This window comes from Calliopsis andreniformis, chromosome 6, assembly GCF_051401765.1.
Source record: "Calliopsis andreniformis isolate RMS-2024a chromosome 6, iyCalAndr_principal, whole genome shotgun sequence".
In the NCBI taxonomy this organism is placed as follows: Eukaryota; Metazoa; Arthropoda; class Insecta; order Hymenoptera; family Andrenidae; genus Calliopsis; species Calliopsis andreniformis.
This window is the reverse complement of record NC_135067.1, coordinates 17427431-17444169: the sequence shown is the minus strand read 5'-3', so window position 1 is coordinate 17444169 and position 16739 is coordinate 17427431. Positions and strand designations below refer to the sequence as shown.

The 16739-nt window shown below is 44.9% G+C and overlaps 1 protein-coding gene across 3 annotated transcripts in view; it reads right to left on the bottom strand.

Moving 5' to 3' along the window:
- Positions 1 to 654: 654 nt before the first annotated feature.
- Positions 655 to 16739, bottom strand: part of Scgdelta (sarcoglycan delta) — a 182222-nt gene continuing 166137 nt past the window's right edge. For all 3 annotated transcript variants that reach the window (XM_076380066.1, XM_076380065.1, XM_076380067.1), the window contains 3 exons: positions 4081 to 4270; positions 2931 to 3123; positions 655 to 1315 (listed from right to left, as the gene is read on the bottom strand). In XM_076380066.1, coding sequence (XP_076236181.1) covers positions 976 to 1315; positions 2931 to 3123; positions 4081 to 4270 — 723 coding nt within the window. In that variant the 3' untranslated portion in view covers positions 655 to 975. The remainder of the gene's footprint in view (positions 1316 to 2930; positions 3124 to 4080; positions 4271 to 16739) is intronic.

Below are 16739 nucleotides of genomic sequence, written 5' to 3'. Positions count from 1 at the left end.
GATTCTGAGACAGCTGCTCTCACCATAGGTTTCATTAGTTCACTACTTTTTAATCACTGCAAGAACTCGAAATAATCGTTCCTGTAATAGAAAGATGTGGTATAGGCAGTTCCCCCACCACAAACTTTGAAATCGATGAAAAGCAAGTAAGCAAGTTACCATACAAATCCCATTCGAATATCTTCAGAACAAAGTTATACCCTGGTTCAGCTGTCTCTACAAAGCCTCCGAGTGTTAAGCATCCAACAGATTTCGTCCCGCCAGCAGGGACTAGTTATCTTCCTTCCCTCGTGAGTTCGTTACGATACACGCTCATTCACTCTTTCTCGTTCTTCAGGCTCAAAGGAACTGCAAATCGTTGCCTATCGACTGGTCGCGCGGACGTGCGTCCAAAGAAACCAGGGTAGGGGGGGAGACGACTCGACCTAACGGGTAGGGACAGACAGGAACGAGGTGACGATTCAACGTTATCAGCCGTTGCCTACCGGTAATCGAACAGTTTTATTCGAGATATACAAGATATACATCACGGAGTAGCGTCGCCGACAATGCTACGTACACATACATGCGGCTGGTGGCTGGCCTGGTGAGAATGTTGTCCCCTCGCTGGGCCCAGCCAGGTTCTCTCAAGTGTCCCACAACGAGTTGGCCCAGCAAGGGAACGCGCAGTTCCTCGTTCAAATCCAGCACGTTAGAGAACGCCCCGCGAGGAGGAACAGCACCGGCCGCTCTAGAACGGAAACACCAGCGAAAAGCGAAAGGCCTCGGGCGATCTCGGGACTTCGACTACTGTACACCGCCACCTGTTCGAGATTCTACAGTTTCGGCGCGACTCGATCGCCCAGCGTCGCGACCCACGGAACAGCTCGGCCTAAATCGCGCTAGGCGATCTTCTCGAGTCCTCGATCTGAGACAACAGAGTCCTCGGACGTGTCGGTCCGTTCGCGTCTAACGAGTCGAGTGTCTCGAGGTGTATTAGCAAATCGATTTGTCGGCCTGACAGGTGCCCTCGGACCTGGCGAGGAACAGCTTCCCGTTAGCACAGGCACATAATTGATAGATGGTGGTGTCCCTCTGGCTCTGGTGCGAGGACGCCCTGGAAGAGTGCTGCTGCTCCCTCGACGAGTGCGCCTGGCTCGGACTCGCTGTCTTCAGACCCTTCATGAACACCGTCTTCGCGTCCAGCTTGATGGCGCCGTGGACGCTCTGAAGCTTTAGGTCGGTCAGGCAGGAGGCGGATATCTCGTTCGCCCAGGACTCGATCACCACTCGTTGAGGAGCGCTGATCTTCAGGGACCTGGTCGCCGATTCGAGTCTGCCGGCAGAGAACGAGTTGTCCTCGTTAGACCCTGTCCCAGCGGGAACTCGTTTCGCGTTAAGAGAATATTAAGCGAAGTTACCTTCAAAGTGTCTTTTCGTCGATCGAAGAGGCAAAGGAACGGGGAATGAGTGTCTCGAAGGTTCTAGTATTCTATGTTTTCCTCGTGGGTCCCAATTATATAGGACGAGGCGAGACACGGGAGAAAAGAAGTCCGCTCGAAAGGGACGAGCCTGACAACTTTCGCGTAATATCGCGCGACGAAATAATACGGCATCGAGACGACTGGCAGCCTCGCAATAATCGATCCTCCTCTCGCGAAGAAGTGGCAAAGCGACGTCTTCGACCGTGCCTTTCTTCCGATACCACCCCCTAGCCTCTCGCCCCCTGTCTATCGACCTATTGCTCGCAGCTCCGGCAAAGCGAGCAGGGATTCTCGGTATTTCATATCTGGCATAAATCCAACCCTATGAATATAATTTTCCGCGCGAGCTAAGTTTTATTGTAATCGTAAATCCGTCTGTAAATTGCCCGACACTATCAATAACTGGCGGCACCATCCGTCTCGAACCGCTTCATTCTTTTGGACCAGCGATCGGCTACATCTCGACAAACTGGTCTGAGCTGAAGGGAGCCGCGGCGAAACGACTCTGTGAATCGCGAAATTGACGGACCCGTTGGCTCAGAAGCTTGACAATTCCATGTTGAATATTCTATTGTGCTTAACAAGTTCGCGGGGCCTTTATCTAAACGCGAGTTACGAGGGTCTTCACCCGCGGGCTCTTTCAGATACGTATGAGGGCGAGGGACTGCTATCTATATCCATGCATTACGTTCTGAAGTTCATCGTTAAGCTAAAATAACTTACTATTTTAATATCCCATATTAGTATTACCGTAATTCTCTGTTACATGCGTATTTTAAGAACTCGAAGCTCGAGAATGAAGTTCAGTTTTGGATCTGTTTTTAGAAGCCTTGTCAATGAACGTGCCAATTGATGGCTCTGTCAATTTTTCCACCGAAAACAATTAACAAATTACTAAAACTTCACTCTCGCTCGAGTATTTACTGTCAGAGTTCGACTCGATTATTTATAGTGATCGTAAACGCGGGGAAATCGAGGCGCCTCGAATCGCCCCGTTATTTGTGTTCATATTTGCGCGAGCGACTCCATCAGGAGTGATTACCGGACAAATGGAGAAAGCCGTCCGGAAATGTGCCGCGAGTCCGTTGAACTGGGTCGATTCTACTTTTATACATCACGGGAAGGAATATCAGGATAGAGGTTCACTATACAACGTGACGTCTAAATGGGTGGTCACACTTTGGTGGAGTATTCCAATCTCTAAAGATTAAAGGTCATGTACATGAGTCCCGAATACTTGTCCTAGTCGAACGTATAAGAAAATTTTTCTTGTCTTCTGTTCACTTTAAGGAAAAGTCTATTTTATCAAACTGGCGCCACCTTGAACCACCTATTTCGGTATCACGCTGTATATTGAAAACGTTGACCCGTTGTGAATCCATGCTTTGATATTCATGCAGGTTGAAATATTTAGGGAATTATTTCACAGAGGTAGGAGGGGATACTCCTTTTTCGCTTCGCGATTACCTGAGACCACGGCCCGATTCCCCTCTGACCAGAGGCGTTTGAACGCTGCCTTGGAAAACGGCACCCCCGTCGCCTGTTACCCTCAGCACCTCCGCGCCCACCACCACCTGCTCCCTGTCTGCCGAGAAGAGGATTCCTCCTTTAGGGTCAGTTATTCGGAAGCCCCTCGACACGCAATCCACGCGGTCCTCGCCTGTAAGCGGACAAAAGACATCCTTCCAACACTTCCTGGTTGATGGTCGCTCGCGGGACGTGAAAAAATGGAATTCCTTGGAGGATGAGGGGGAAGGGTCTTGGGGTGACTGGGTTTTTGATGGTTTTGAATTGCTGGAAGGTCTGTTTCTGAGATGGTGGAATTTGATTTTTATATCGAGGCAAATTTCGTCCAAAATTTTTCGAGGTTTCTATATAATATTTCAGATATTGAGGGTAGAGTATTGATCCACTTTTCACAAGTATTGAGTTTCTATCAGCGCCCATTTAATTTAATTTATGAATTTCTCTTGAATTTTGTGCATTCCGCTTTCTAGGTTAGAGATATATTTTATTAAGAATGATGTGTTCTGTGTATAGATGTTCCATCTCGCAGAGCACTTAAAATACTGATAGTTGTTGATTTTAATACGACAGCAGAGCGTTCAGTTCGATGATTGTGGGGCGATTTGCTCACAGCTTTAAAATCCATGTGAGTGGAGCGTTCTTGTCCATTAACAGACACATTCGACGATATTACTGCTGTATACTATAGATGTTCAACTTTCTCTTTTCCGTTTTTTACATGAATGTAGAGCATGAAAATGCATTTGTCCCATAGAAGAAGACATTCAGTTACCTTGAAGCTTTAAAATTGTAAAAGCCTCGAAAAATTGTATTCATTAAAATTCAGTTCTGATTTGAGATTAATTACTTAAGGTATGCTGAAATTTTACTCAGATTTTGAAGAACTATTCTCATTAAAATTTCACAGTTTGGTAAGGTCTACTAAAAGTTCCAACCTTGTAAGCTTTCGTCTTTTTGACGTTTTTATAGATAGACACATTTATATGATTAAATAAATTCAAAATGTGACCAACGTTGCAACGAGTGTATATAAAGAATCTACTCTGCAAATTCGGCAACATAGTCCACTGCAAAATTCCATCATTCTCACCGACTGTAAGCCGCGCCAGCAGCCTCCCATCGTGCGACCTAGCCGAGGCGGTGAAGTTGCTCCACGACTCAAGAACCAGATTCCTTCCTCGCCTGGATCTGAGGCTGGAGGCCACGAGAGCATCGAGAACGGCAGCCTGACCTCTCAGCTCGATCCCTCCGGGCACCACCTTCAGGGAGCCGATTCCCTCCTGAAAGAAGAGGAAATGACTGTCAGGAAATAAAACCAGAGGGGGGAGTTCTTTCTGTCGAGGGGCTTTTTCTAGGTCGACGTCTCGCGATCGTCGACGAACGCGGAAACCGTAGGCCTCGTCATTGAAATTCGGTCGCGGCGATTGCTTAACCCCGCTTCCGTTTCCGTTTCCCTGTCCTCCCTTCTGCCCTTCGCCCTTCACCCTTCCTTCTCTCCCCTTGCATTTTTATAGGTTATAACCTTCTGGAAGATACATTTCGATGTAGTTCTCTCCCCAGAATGATTCAACGAGACGAAATTAAATACTACCCCTCTCGACCGACATTATTGTCTTTTCTGACGGTTGGATAATAAATGCGCGTGATGAGCTGTGCGCCAAACCATCGCGGGTCGCTACTTTGAAATATCTTTCGCGTAATATTAGGAAGAGTGACGTAGGCAAAATTTTATTTAGACGCAGGTTGCTTGGAGTGTATCGAACAGAATGAGTGGACGGGAACGCGCTATAAAGTCAACGCATCACGCGTTCCTCTTATTCCCCTCATAAACTTCGAATATCCTTCCAACGTGGTAGACATATTCTGAAGCAGGAGGAGGGGGAACACAATTTCGGTCGTGAAATTCAATTTCGCGTTACATTAATTGCGCCCTGACGCGCGTCCTCCCCTTTGACCTTCTTGTTCCGCCTTCCGTTCCCACCCAGCGTGATCGACGACTCATTTTTTCGCCTGAAGCTTCGGATAAACGTCGATAACGCGTAGTAATTGCGTTTCAAGCATCCACTTCGGCTTTGCTTGCTTGACGGTGGGTGGACGGTAGGGAGGAAGGGATTTCGGGTTGGAACTTAAAATGCCTGTGTCGGGGGAGGAAAAAGGAGAACGCCCTCCTTTCCCTTGGCACGGTCGTCTACATTGGTTTCCGATGATTAGCCACTCGATTGGAAGCAATCGCCACGCGTATACTGTCCCATTCCCGCCGTTTCTGCTTATTATTACGATTGTCGTGGACGAAATGTGGCAGTTGGGCAGACGCCAGTACACGGTGAACTCAGCCTGGCTTACCGAGCGAGTTTGACCGAAACAACAGACTTTACGATTTCGTGGCCCTGGCTGCTGCGAAACGCTTGCAAACGATCCACTTAGGAGTTCGATTAATTTTCCCGGATAGCGTTTGGCTTCATAAGTTTTTATTATTCTGCTGTATGATTCAGAGCTGAGGAGAAACCAGTGGTGAATGTGAATAAACATGCGCCGGAAATATCGTGCATGAAATCCCAAAATTTTATGAGTAATATTTTTGCCCATCAACAAGTTGGTCATGAAAATAGAGGGAAATTTATAATCGTAGTTAACAGAAGCAATCTCTGGGAATACAGGCGCAGAGTGCTTATTTCCAATCTAAAACGTTAAATTAAGTTGTACCGCGCTGCAAATTGAAGCAATCGCAGTCATTATCAGAGAATGCGTTCCTCGATGATCACGTCCTGCTTGATCCTTGTTTAAATTCTGGCGGGCGGAAGTGCCGCGGCACGCCTGTGGCCGCGGTTGCGTTCGATCGCTCCGCCACTCGATTAGCCAAATCGTTCGGAAAACGATACGATCTCTTTGCTCTGTAGTTAACCGTAACCGTAAAGCCCAATGGCGTCGAGAGGGCCATAGCCGCGGCTGCTTTTTAGAATCGTACGAGCGAAAGGCAACCTCGAGGAACTGAATCGAGAGCGGTAGGAACCGGAAGTAACCGACCTCAAACTTTCGGAGGGTTGTGGAAGGTCTGGCTATAAAATTGTGATCGAGGATCGAGAGGTCATAGAATTTTTCCTCTTGCTTACCTTTTTGTATTTCCATTATTTTTATGGGATAATAGCAAATGTAGTAGGTTGTTATATAGGTCTTTGTACACTTTTAAAATTTTTATACTATGGAACTTGAATTTTCAAACTATGGAATTTTTACACTCTTTCGTGAACTTACAATTGTTCGAAAGAAATTACCTGGAAGATGAAAAATGATTGCAAAACCTTCTGTATATTATTTTTCTTCAGCTGAAATACGCAAAAACCCTGAAACTTATGGAACAACCTACGCCTTTCATTTCAGAGTAATAAAAACGACTCTGCGCTTAAAAAGGTATCCAATGTAATAACACGCGACATTTGCATTCGAATTATAGTGGAATCGTGGTAGCCAAAATTATCGACCAAATTTCTGATCGATTCGGCGAACTTTCGCCTGTTGACAAGTGAAATCAGGACGGTTCTGCTCCCGATCAGAATTTAATCCAATCACACGAATCAGGGTCGTGTCGCATCGCGACAACTTCTCCTTCCCCTGAAATCGTCGCACGCTATTTCTCGTCTGTCCGTTTATTTCAGGATTTATTCCTCTAGCTGTCCGGTTAAAAAAACACCTAAAAGGGGGCGCCTTTCAAACTCTGCTGCAATTTTTCCGCTGGACGGTGAAATATAAAACGACGCGAAACGCGAATGGTCTTTTCCTTCGCGTTCACGCGGAGCTCTTCAGCGATTCACGAGAGCGAACGTTCGAGATCGCACGTCGGGCAGACAACCGGATGCGACGGTGGCCCGATATTTCCTCCAGGGTGCTCGAGATTCTTAGGATCCTGAGTCCCCATTGGACGAGAGGAAGTGCTCACGTGGAGTGCTCCGCGTGGAACGTAATGAAATCCAAATAACACCCCTTGCACGCGTATATCATCGTAACGACGCCCATGGACGACGCTGCTCGGATGCTCGCGCCGTCCATAAATTAATACAAAGCGCGTTATTTACAGGGTTCGGAAGAGCCCACCGTTTTCACGGCCCCGCCGCAACCAGGCCAATTTACCTGTTTTGTTACCCTTTTTGCTTCCTTTCGTGATCGATTTAAACGTTTATTTCGCACGTACTTCGTTCATTTTTTCTGGTTATTGGTTCAAATATTCTTTTTTGGAGGTAAGAAGGTTTGGGGGCTGTCTACGGCAGTACTTTTCTACTTCAAGTAGTCTTCGTGCCTTGTAGCGAAGGGTCACGTGGCCCAAAATGGGAATATTTCTATTATTAGAATATCTTAAGATATTCTAACTTTTTATCGCTCAGATTTCTTGCATTTCTGGTAGTATATAATATACTTTTACTGTGCTCGTGAAATTGGTCGAGCGCCGAGGTGTTAAAAGGAATTTACTTTCCTGAGAAATCAAAGAATATAAGAATGAAAAATACGTAAGTCTGAAATTCCTGTCATTCTTATAACACTGAATTACAACGTAAGATTCCCTAGATATCATTGTTCCCTTCCACCATGAATTCCTCTCAACAAACATTCTTTCTACAAAATCTTCAACTCTAATATCGTCCTGTCTCTCCTAGCCTCGCAAGTTTTCCACCGCGTCCCCTTCTGTTGACGGCATTTCAACCCGGAAATTCATTCAACCCTCAATAAAAGGACTTCCATTCAGGCGCTGCTTTCGACGAGGATCTTCCTCTTCGCGCGTCCAGTTAACAGAATTTCCCCTCGAACGACTGAAATGCGTCAGGTTTTTCTTTTCCTTTTCTCTCATCCACAACGAACTAATCCCCGCAGCTGGATCATCGACGCCGCTCAGGGACCGTATTGCCGCGTTTCAACCGCGAAATCATACCCGACGTTGGTAAATCCTCTGGCTGGGGATAGCAGGACTCTCGACCATCAGTACATTCCGCGATTTAATCCTTGCACCGTGCCCGACGTAAAATAACATGAAATTGCAATGTCGTTGGTGTACGGAGCAGCGGAAACGGGGGTAGCCTCGGGACAGGGGTTGCCCGGATATCGTGGGTGGTGACAGGGCTACGAGTCGGATTACTCGGGGCAGAAGTTAGACGACTCCTGTCCAGCTCGGGATAATTACGTGAGGTGCATTAACGTTCGGTGTACGTACGAGCCTGCATATGTACGATTACTAGTACGGTTTACCGCGAGAACGCGCGTTCTCGAGTACCCCTGCTCTCCCCTCTCCTCCAAGGCGATGCTGTTCGGTTTGCGTATAGCTGCAACGATTTAATCCCAATATTATGGTGCGTTGAACGAGGTATCTCGTAACTGACGAACGAGCCTGGATTTGAAATAGTCGAGCAGGTTTTTAAGTGGCTCTGGAAGGGTGAGGTTGAGAGGTGTGAGTGATCGAGGGGTGAAATTAGTAAATTTATTTTGTCCTGCAAGAGTTGAAGGGTTGAATTTGAGAGCTGGTTTCTACGAAGCTATGCAATTAAGCAGAAGATTTTTTGTCACGTCTTTTATTGGCCTCTAGAGAAATTACACTTTTGCTGTTTGTATGATTTGTTAAATAAAATAGAAAAAAAATGCTCAACCTCGATTATGGGGGCTTTATGGAACTGTAACAAGGGAAAGAGATAAGCTTTCGCATTAAAAGACAAATGGATATAAGTATTATCATTCTATTCAATAATTTTGCAAAGATACTCGCAATATTCGAAAGAACGCGATAAAGAGCGATTAAACATTTCCTCGCAGGATTCAGCGTGCCATTAATAAGAAAGAAGTTATTTCTCATGGGTAAGAGTATTTGAAATTATCACCCTAATTTATAACGCTACTATTATCTCTATAAAAAGACCGAGGATTAAAGTTCGCGGCCCAGTTTCCCATTCAATATACACAATTCGCGAAAAGGGGAAATACGAAAATTGTGCAATCCTCGAAAGGAACAAGTAGCTAGAGAAAAGAGATTGCGCTTTGTATAATCCAGAAGATGGAAAAAGTCGTAACAATGATGCTTTGTCTTACGTGACACGCAACACCTTTCAATGAAAAGCGTCCTAATTAGCATTCGTTATTCCATGTTAAAAAAGTTAAATATCATTTACTCATTTTCTACTAACATTCGCGAATAAAAACTTTACCTTCTATTGTCTATCATATCTTTCCATCTTAACTGCCACACAATGCTGAACAATCTTGTTATTCATTCTACAGTATTCACTTTGTTCCAGTAAACTCCGTCGGAAGTTCTTTCTCGCGTTGCTCGTAATGTAATTAAAACGAGTCTTTTAAATGAGACAGGGTGATAATATACAGAAATTAATGGCACACGAGCGAACGTGAAAAAACATCCACGTATAATAAAAGCTAAAATTCGAGGGAGTTAGACACCCCTTGTATCGGCGCTCGTCGCGGTTAATAAGCGAATTAATTTTCCACGGTGGGCGAGCGGATCGAATCAGCGCAATTATCATTACCGCCATCGGGAAATGAATTGTTAATCTATTGATAAACCAATCGTGGTATTCCCCCGGTCGGTACGCGGCAAATATCGACACCCCCGTTACTCCCTCCCTTCCGTTTCCACTGCGACATTCTATATCCACTAGACAGACACTGCGCGTGCATCCCTCTCTCTCCCTCCTTCCCCCTTTTCCTGCGCATCGAAGAATAAAACTCGAAAGATAGGCCGAAGAAAGGGTCGTGCTTTATAATGAGCAGTCCTTGCAGATCATTTTCTTAAGATAACGAGGCGGACGGCAACCGATACGAAGCTACGACGTCTCCCGGTTTTTCGTCCTTATTTATAACAATACACATCTACGTCTATCCCCGCTGCCTATGTGCCCGCGCGAATTTATACGTATACGTACGCGCCTATATATCTATACACGCAGACTTATATAAATATGTACAGTTTTTGCACTAATGGGAACAATTCTTTATATAATTTACAAAGAAGATGCCAGGAGACGGGACGCCCTAAGGGCATCATTAATGCCGGGTACAGTCTCGGTCCTGGCATCCTCCTTTATAATGCTCCCCCGTCCTTTTCCAGGTGTCTCGTTCTCCCCTTCGCCTCCTCGGCTTCCGTCACCGGCCTTGCCACTTTCTTCTTCCTCGATATAATCATTTATTGTATTCCTCGCTCTCTAATTAATCTCTGCCTCGAAGGTACCCCATCGACGAGGCTTTCGCAGGGGCGGAGGATCTTCTCTCTCCTCGCGACCTAGCTTACCTCGCGAGCACGACGCCCGTTTCCGGCGTAGGAGGATTAAAAATGAGCTAGGAAAACGGGCCAGGCCGGATGGGATCGACTTTTAAAACGAGCGGCAAACGAGGCGACGCGGACACGTGAAAAGCGGCGAGAGCTCGTCGACGGGAGAAAGGCAGGGCGAGAGAGGCTGGGTTACGAGGCTCGAAACTTTGTTTCCCAACCAGAACGCCGCGCGTTGTTTATAATTTTTAATAAACCGACTTTTTGCTCGCGCCCTGCTTTGATCGTATGCTACGCAGCAGGGTAATTACTCTCTTCTCAACGGCCCGATAAAATTCGCCGCTTTATTTGGATCGCGTTGCATGGCGGGTCTAATGCATCTTTTGGCAGCGATGCGTGCCGAGCGTTTCGTTGGGAAACAATTTGCGGCGATGCTGGGAGGAAATTTAATTATATTGCCGACAGTTTTTAAATTGTCAGCCTCCCCCGTCGATGGAGCTAGTTATTTAAGGGGTTGATGCTTCGTCTTTGTAGGATGGTACACATGGATCCCTTTGAACAGTCCAATTCGTTAATGCTTGAGTGTTTCCAGGAATATTCATAGGTGAAAATATTAAAATACTTCATTATACATATATTGGTAGGTTCTACGAGTTTCGAAGCTTCATATGAAATAAATTGAGAGGATAGAATGTAACTGGTGAGCGAGATCCAGATCAATTTTCCAGAAAACGTCTGCCACCGTGTGTCAAGTAGATCATCCTCTCTATTCATCCAGGCAATTCACCCACAGGCCAGTGTAACCCCAACCCATCCAGAGAAGCTTGTCAGTTCACCGCAAAAATCACACAGCAGGCTGGACACGATCGTTCCAATACCGCGTTACGCAACCGAAGCAAAGTGATAGGCAAAATTGAGCCAGATTTAACCCGAAATCCCGAGACCGATAAACTCGTCCGGCCGTTGTTTGACCCGATTCGAGGGTCGAACAACTATGGGCGCCGGTGTGCTCTCAAAATTCATGGCGGCGTGCCCGCTATATTGCACTTGCACTTGCTGCTCCTGCTATAATAGATACCCTTTAATACTAAAACACCGCTTGCGTGTAATGCATACAGGGTGATCGGCTATTTCTCACGCATTTATTGGCCAGTGCAGCAAAGTTTCGTCGGTGAATCAATATCGATCGGCCCTGGTCCAATGACCTTCGTCGTTAACCGCGAGCACCGGACGAATCGCCTCGTCTGTTCGTTCAAGACCCATTGTCCTAGGGACTTGCACCCTCTTGAATGGGAAGGGGTGGATCGAATACGCAAAACTCTCGAATACTTTCGGAATTCTGCCGCCTAAACGAGAAGGCGCAATGGGGAACCGATCGCTCGAAACAATGGCCGTTATGCGATCGATTAAGCCGATAGACAGGTGGGCGCGAAATGCTATTCGACTTTACAGGTTTTTCGGGGCGCAGCGGATAGAATATTTTCCGGCACCGCACGCGATGTAACGCCATATTTCTCCGCGTGAACGCGTGCAAATTTTAATCATTTATTTAATCCGCGGACATCGTTCTTCGAATATTTATCGACGTTTGCGTTTTTTTTTTCTATTTGTATAAACAACTGATTTATCGGTTCCCCGCGTGTCAGAAAGAATAATTTCAAGTTTAAAATCAGAGGAGGGGAATTATATTGGTCTGTAATTTTGTGAGAGACGCTTTGATAATTGACAGTTTGTGCACCGCTGCTGTCCACAATTCGAGTTGCGCTTTGTGCAATGGAATCTTGTAGATCTGGAAGCGCCTGGGTACGATGCGACTTAACCAATTTAGCGTTCGATAGGATCTTTGTCGGCCTAGAAACTATTCGACGGGAACTGTTCGAGTTAGACCAAGATAGTGTACGGGGAGTAGTTCCAGGAAGTCCTTGTGAGCCTGGTACCTCGTTTGTTTGCCCGACTGTAAGCGAAGTCCGCTTAGGAGTGGTCTTTTCATGCTCCCTTTGGAAGAACCTTATTAGCTTTTCTACTTCGGTCTTCCTTTAGCTGATATTTATTCTGCCTCTCCCAGATCAATGCGTTGAATCTCTTTTCACGCGTTCCCTATTTGACTAGTTCCTTGAATCTAACTATAAATTATTCTGCCACACTGGTTACCATAGAATTCACCGAGCTTTATTTAATTAATTGGAACAGTTGAGTGGAACAGATTGCGGCCTTGCAAGAAGACTGTCATGATTATACAATTTTTCATTTTCATTTCATTCTGTGGAACATTTTCTAGTGCTCACAGGTTTCCTATCATTTTTAATTAAGAAAGTAGATTCGTCGGTGAAATTGAAATAACTGGGTAATTTTCGAAACAAAAGTTTTCTACCTTATTGCCTTTAGAATTTCATATTCCAAACTATATCTGAAATAAATCTAAACCTGAGAATTTCACGAAATATAAGCCTCTAGGCAATTTCTAGTAAACTGTGAATTCCCAGCAATCGCCCAGATCTTCTCCACGAGATCCACGTAATCTCATCGAAGTATCATAGATGAAATCAGAACTCATCGAACCGCTTTCCCACTCGAGTCCCCTCAAAACCCTGGAAAACACTCGTAATTGCAGTATTGGAGTTTCAATTCGCACTCGGTGTATTCACACTCAAGTAGCTCGTGTCGTGAAAGCGCGTGTTCCATCGACTAACTGCCGGTGTTCAAGTTCCGAGGGTCTCGACGAATGACTCTCTCGTCCATTAATACGCAACAAGACGAAATGGTGGCGAAACACGGATAGAACGTCGCGTCGCGAGGAGGGCTTCACCTTGACACACTCCACCCGATCGCAGCCCCGCTTGTGTACGTTGATGGCAATATAGGAAGGAATGTATACAGGTGAAATTCTCTATGGATACGAGGGTTATAGAGGTCGGTGAGCGATATTAGGTTGGCGGAGGGGCATCTGTTCCGTACAGCTGTGTACGGTAAGCCGTTAGTGGCAATATAGTGTCTGTATACCCTTGCCCTGCCGTCCGACATAACGTTTCAGGTTATATTATATATTGTTCGTAATCGAAGATCTCGTAAGACCTTTCGATCCGGCCGGAGATATTGGAAACGTTGCTAGTTATGAATTTTCGTTCTGCGCAGAGGTCGCCCGGGGAACTTTACGACGACCGAGTTCGCACAGTAAATTCTGTTTCGAGCGACGCGAAGATCCGCGATGCGGGGGAACGAAATTTTACGACTGAATCGCGCATGGGGTCGAGGCTTTCGATGGAGGCACAAAACTGGGCTTCGAAATCGATAAAGTTTAACCGGGAAATTATTGGGCCGCCTTGCTTTGATGAACGGCGTATCAACTAGTGAAAAATTTCACCTGCGTAATTCTAGAGAATCGATAAACCTCGAGGACTGTGTTTATTTTAAAGTCGAGATATTAATGGTACGATTCTCTGTACGTACGTACGACGAATAGATTTTAGGATTGAATTTAGCTTAGACGGAGATATAATGGGTCTGATGATACGTTTTCTTAAGCGACGAGAATGGTTTAATTTCTAGGAACATCTTGCTGGAGGAAGGATCGACCGAAGCCAGCGGGATTCGCGGTACCATAGTAAGGAGTTTCCGCTAAAGGAAAGGTCGAGACTCTCTCATCAAATATGAATAGGTGGAAAAGAATGGTGGATAAAGATAGGAGGGGAGGATCTGGGAGGATATAAAATATTTCCCAGCTCGCGAGTGCATCGCTCTCGGATAAGACGAGCAGAGGAACTTCTGAATGGATATCAACCACGGGTCCTGAGAAATTCCGGATACTCCGTCTCGACTCTTTGCCTTCCACTGTCATTTGTAACGACGCGATTTTTATGAGCCCTGTGGAACCATTTTGTCTCATGGTTGAACATGGACCGTTGCTTGTGTTTCACTTTGCCAGGCGTTCTTTATCTTCAGGAGTGTTTTAGTAATCAGTAATTGTAAATTTGATAATTTTGATAATATGTAGCGGATAGAAACAGGGGGTATAAAAGTTCAGAGTGTATAGGAAGGAAACCATGCAAACGAATAGTGTAAATTACTGTATATGGATTTGGCTTCGTGAAAAGAGATCAATATTTGAAAATTTAAAAATTATTTGAAAATTTTAATATTTAAAAATTTAAACATTTGAAAATTTAAACATTTGAAAATTCAAAATTTGAAAATTCAAAATTTGAAAATTCAAAATTTGAAAATTTATAACTTAAAAATTTGATAATTTGAAAATTCAAAATTTTGAAACCCTCACAATGACTTACAATACTACCCTCGAAGCAAAAGAATTCAGACTAAGTCTGAATAAGTTCACCTTTAAGACAGTTCAATCTCCCACAGTGACAAATCTCTTCTGCTAACTCGTGATCTCGATTTTCCCTCGTATTTACAACTCGTGGACAAAGAAGCGACATTATTCACGTCTAAGCGAATCGTTCGAAGGGACTAATGTCAGTGGTCGAGGAATACGTCCATGGAAACAACAGCGAGAACGATCGAGGTGGGTTGAATGGAGAAAATCGGCGAGAGCTGGGATAGCCGACACGGAAGGGAAGGAAGTGAAGAGGTGGGAAAGAAGGGTGGAGGAGGCTTACATTTCCCACGGGGTATCGTTGCCGCTCTCAGACTCCTTACTTACGGATTGATACTCAATTTCCAGCGAGTTTAGCCCCTATCGAGGGATCGTTGCGCCTGATCGCGGGGGCTCCTTTCGATTTCAAATAAATTCGATAATGGTGGATATAGGTGGGTCTCACTGCTACCGAAGAGGGATATAGGAAGGGATTTCTCTATCGTCTTTCCCTTAATCGACAGGGTTAAGGTAGAAACGCGACTGGGGCTGCGTCTGGCTTATCGATGGATCCCAGACGCGTGGTAGAAACAATTAAAGGGATCATTTATGCTTCAAACTGAGAGTCTTTTGTCTCCATTGTGTGATACGGGCTTCTGGTGATAGTTTTATGCAATCATAGGGTTTAATAGAATTTTCTAGACTACAATATTCGTTATTATCAACGATTACTAGTTATTACTAGAAAGTACGAAACAGATAAAAATTAAAGATTTTACGACTCAAACGTTCCCATTCCAGCGTTCATAAAGCTGTGATTTTCTACGTTACAACTTCCATATTCAAGTACCATAGTATAAGGTCGGAGATTGCGAGACATTCAATAAGTAGTATAACCTCGAATTCCTTCAGCCATCAAGTAAGTAGTTTAGTCTCGAACGTAGTCAGACCTCCACTAGTCAAGTATTATATATCTATAAAAAGTCATGTCCTCTCCATCCTCCACACTGTCGACCATTTTTTCCAACTAGTTTGTCATCCTGTTCATAAAATTTGCAACTCTAATCCCCTTTGAAAAAACCAAATTAAACCGCCAGTTCATCTTCATTAATCACAGCGAAATAACCTCCGCCTCCCAACGTTCTGTAACCACTAATTCAAAAAGGAACGAATTAGAGACACCACCTCAATCATTACTAGCTTGAAAATATCGGAGATAGAATAAAATTTCAGCGGCGTCAATTACGCCCGTCGAATTGCGCTCGCATCGTTCGCACGCGGCCGCGATAAATCCGCGCGCGGCTCTCCGCGATATTACTCAACACTGTTAAATATCCTGTTACCAGGCACGCCAGGATTTTGGCAATAACGATAATGAAACAACGAACACCCTTGGTGGTCGATTTTTCTAACGAGCACGCTCGTTTCGACGCTTGTTATCAAGGACAGCGTGTAACGAACTCCCGCCGAAAGGGCTCGCAGAAGTTAATTATAACGAAACCTTCAAAGTGAGAAGAAGCACGCAGTGTGAACTATCTTCCTCTCGAAAGAGGGTTGGCCCGATGCAACGGTTGCGGCAATTACGGTGAATTACGTCAACACCCCTTCAGTCCCGCGAGATTAGCCTCGGCTTCGCCTACCCTCGCTCATAGAGTTTGACACTGAATCTTATTCGGAAGGAGGCCTGTTGTTCGAGAACTCGCGCGAAACTAATTTCGAACCGCGACACGAGTTCACTCTGACGAGACCTCGAAGTTGAGAACGGTGCCGCAAGTTGGGCCTTGATCGGAAACGTTTTGAGTAATATCGATGGTATTAGGGCTGACGAATTCAATTAATATGCGCGATTATCCTTGACGGTGAGGGGAATACGAAGACAAGGCATGTTTGGAACAAGAGGAGGAAGATGGAATATGAGGGTGTTTAAGCTTATCGTCTGATCCACAATCTTGGCATTATTTCGTTTTATGTCACGCGGGAGAAATTTATTCGTGATTAGTATTCTCGGTAGGAGTGGAACATTAGTACAATATGTAAAGTGATTTATATTGTGAATTTTTTAACATTTTGAGACTTTCAAGATTTTCTCAGGGCTACTAGTAATTTCTACGACTATAGATTAAATTACTAAATGGGTAATTTCATTACTTTCAAGTAGTGTATGTAAAGAAACGCGAAGGTAATT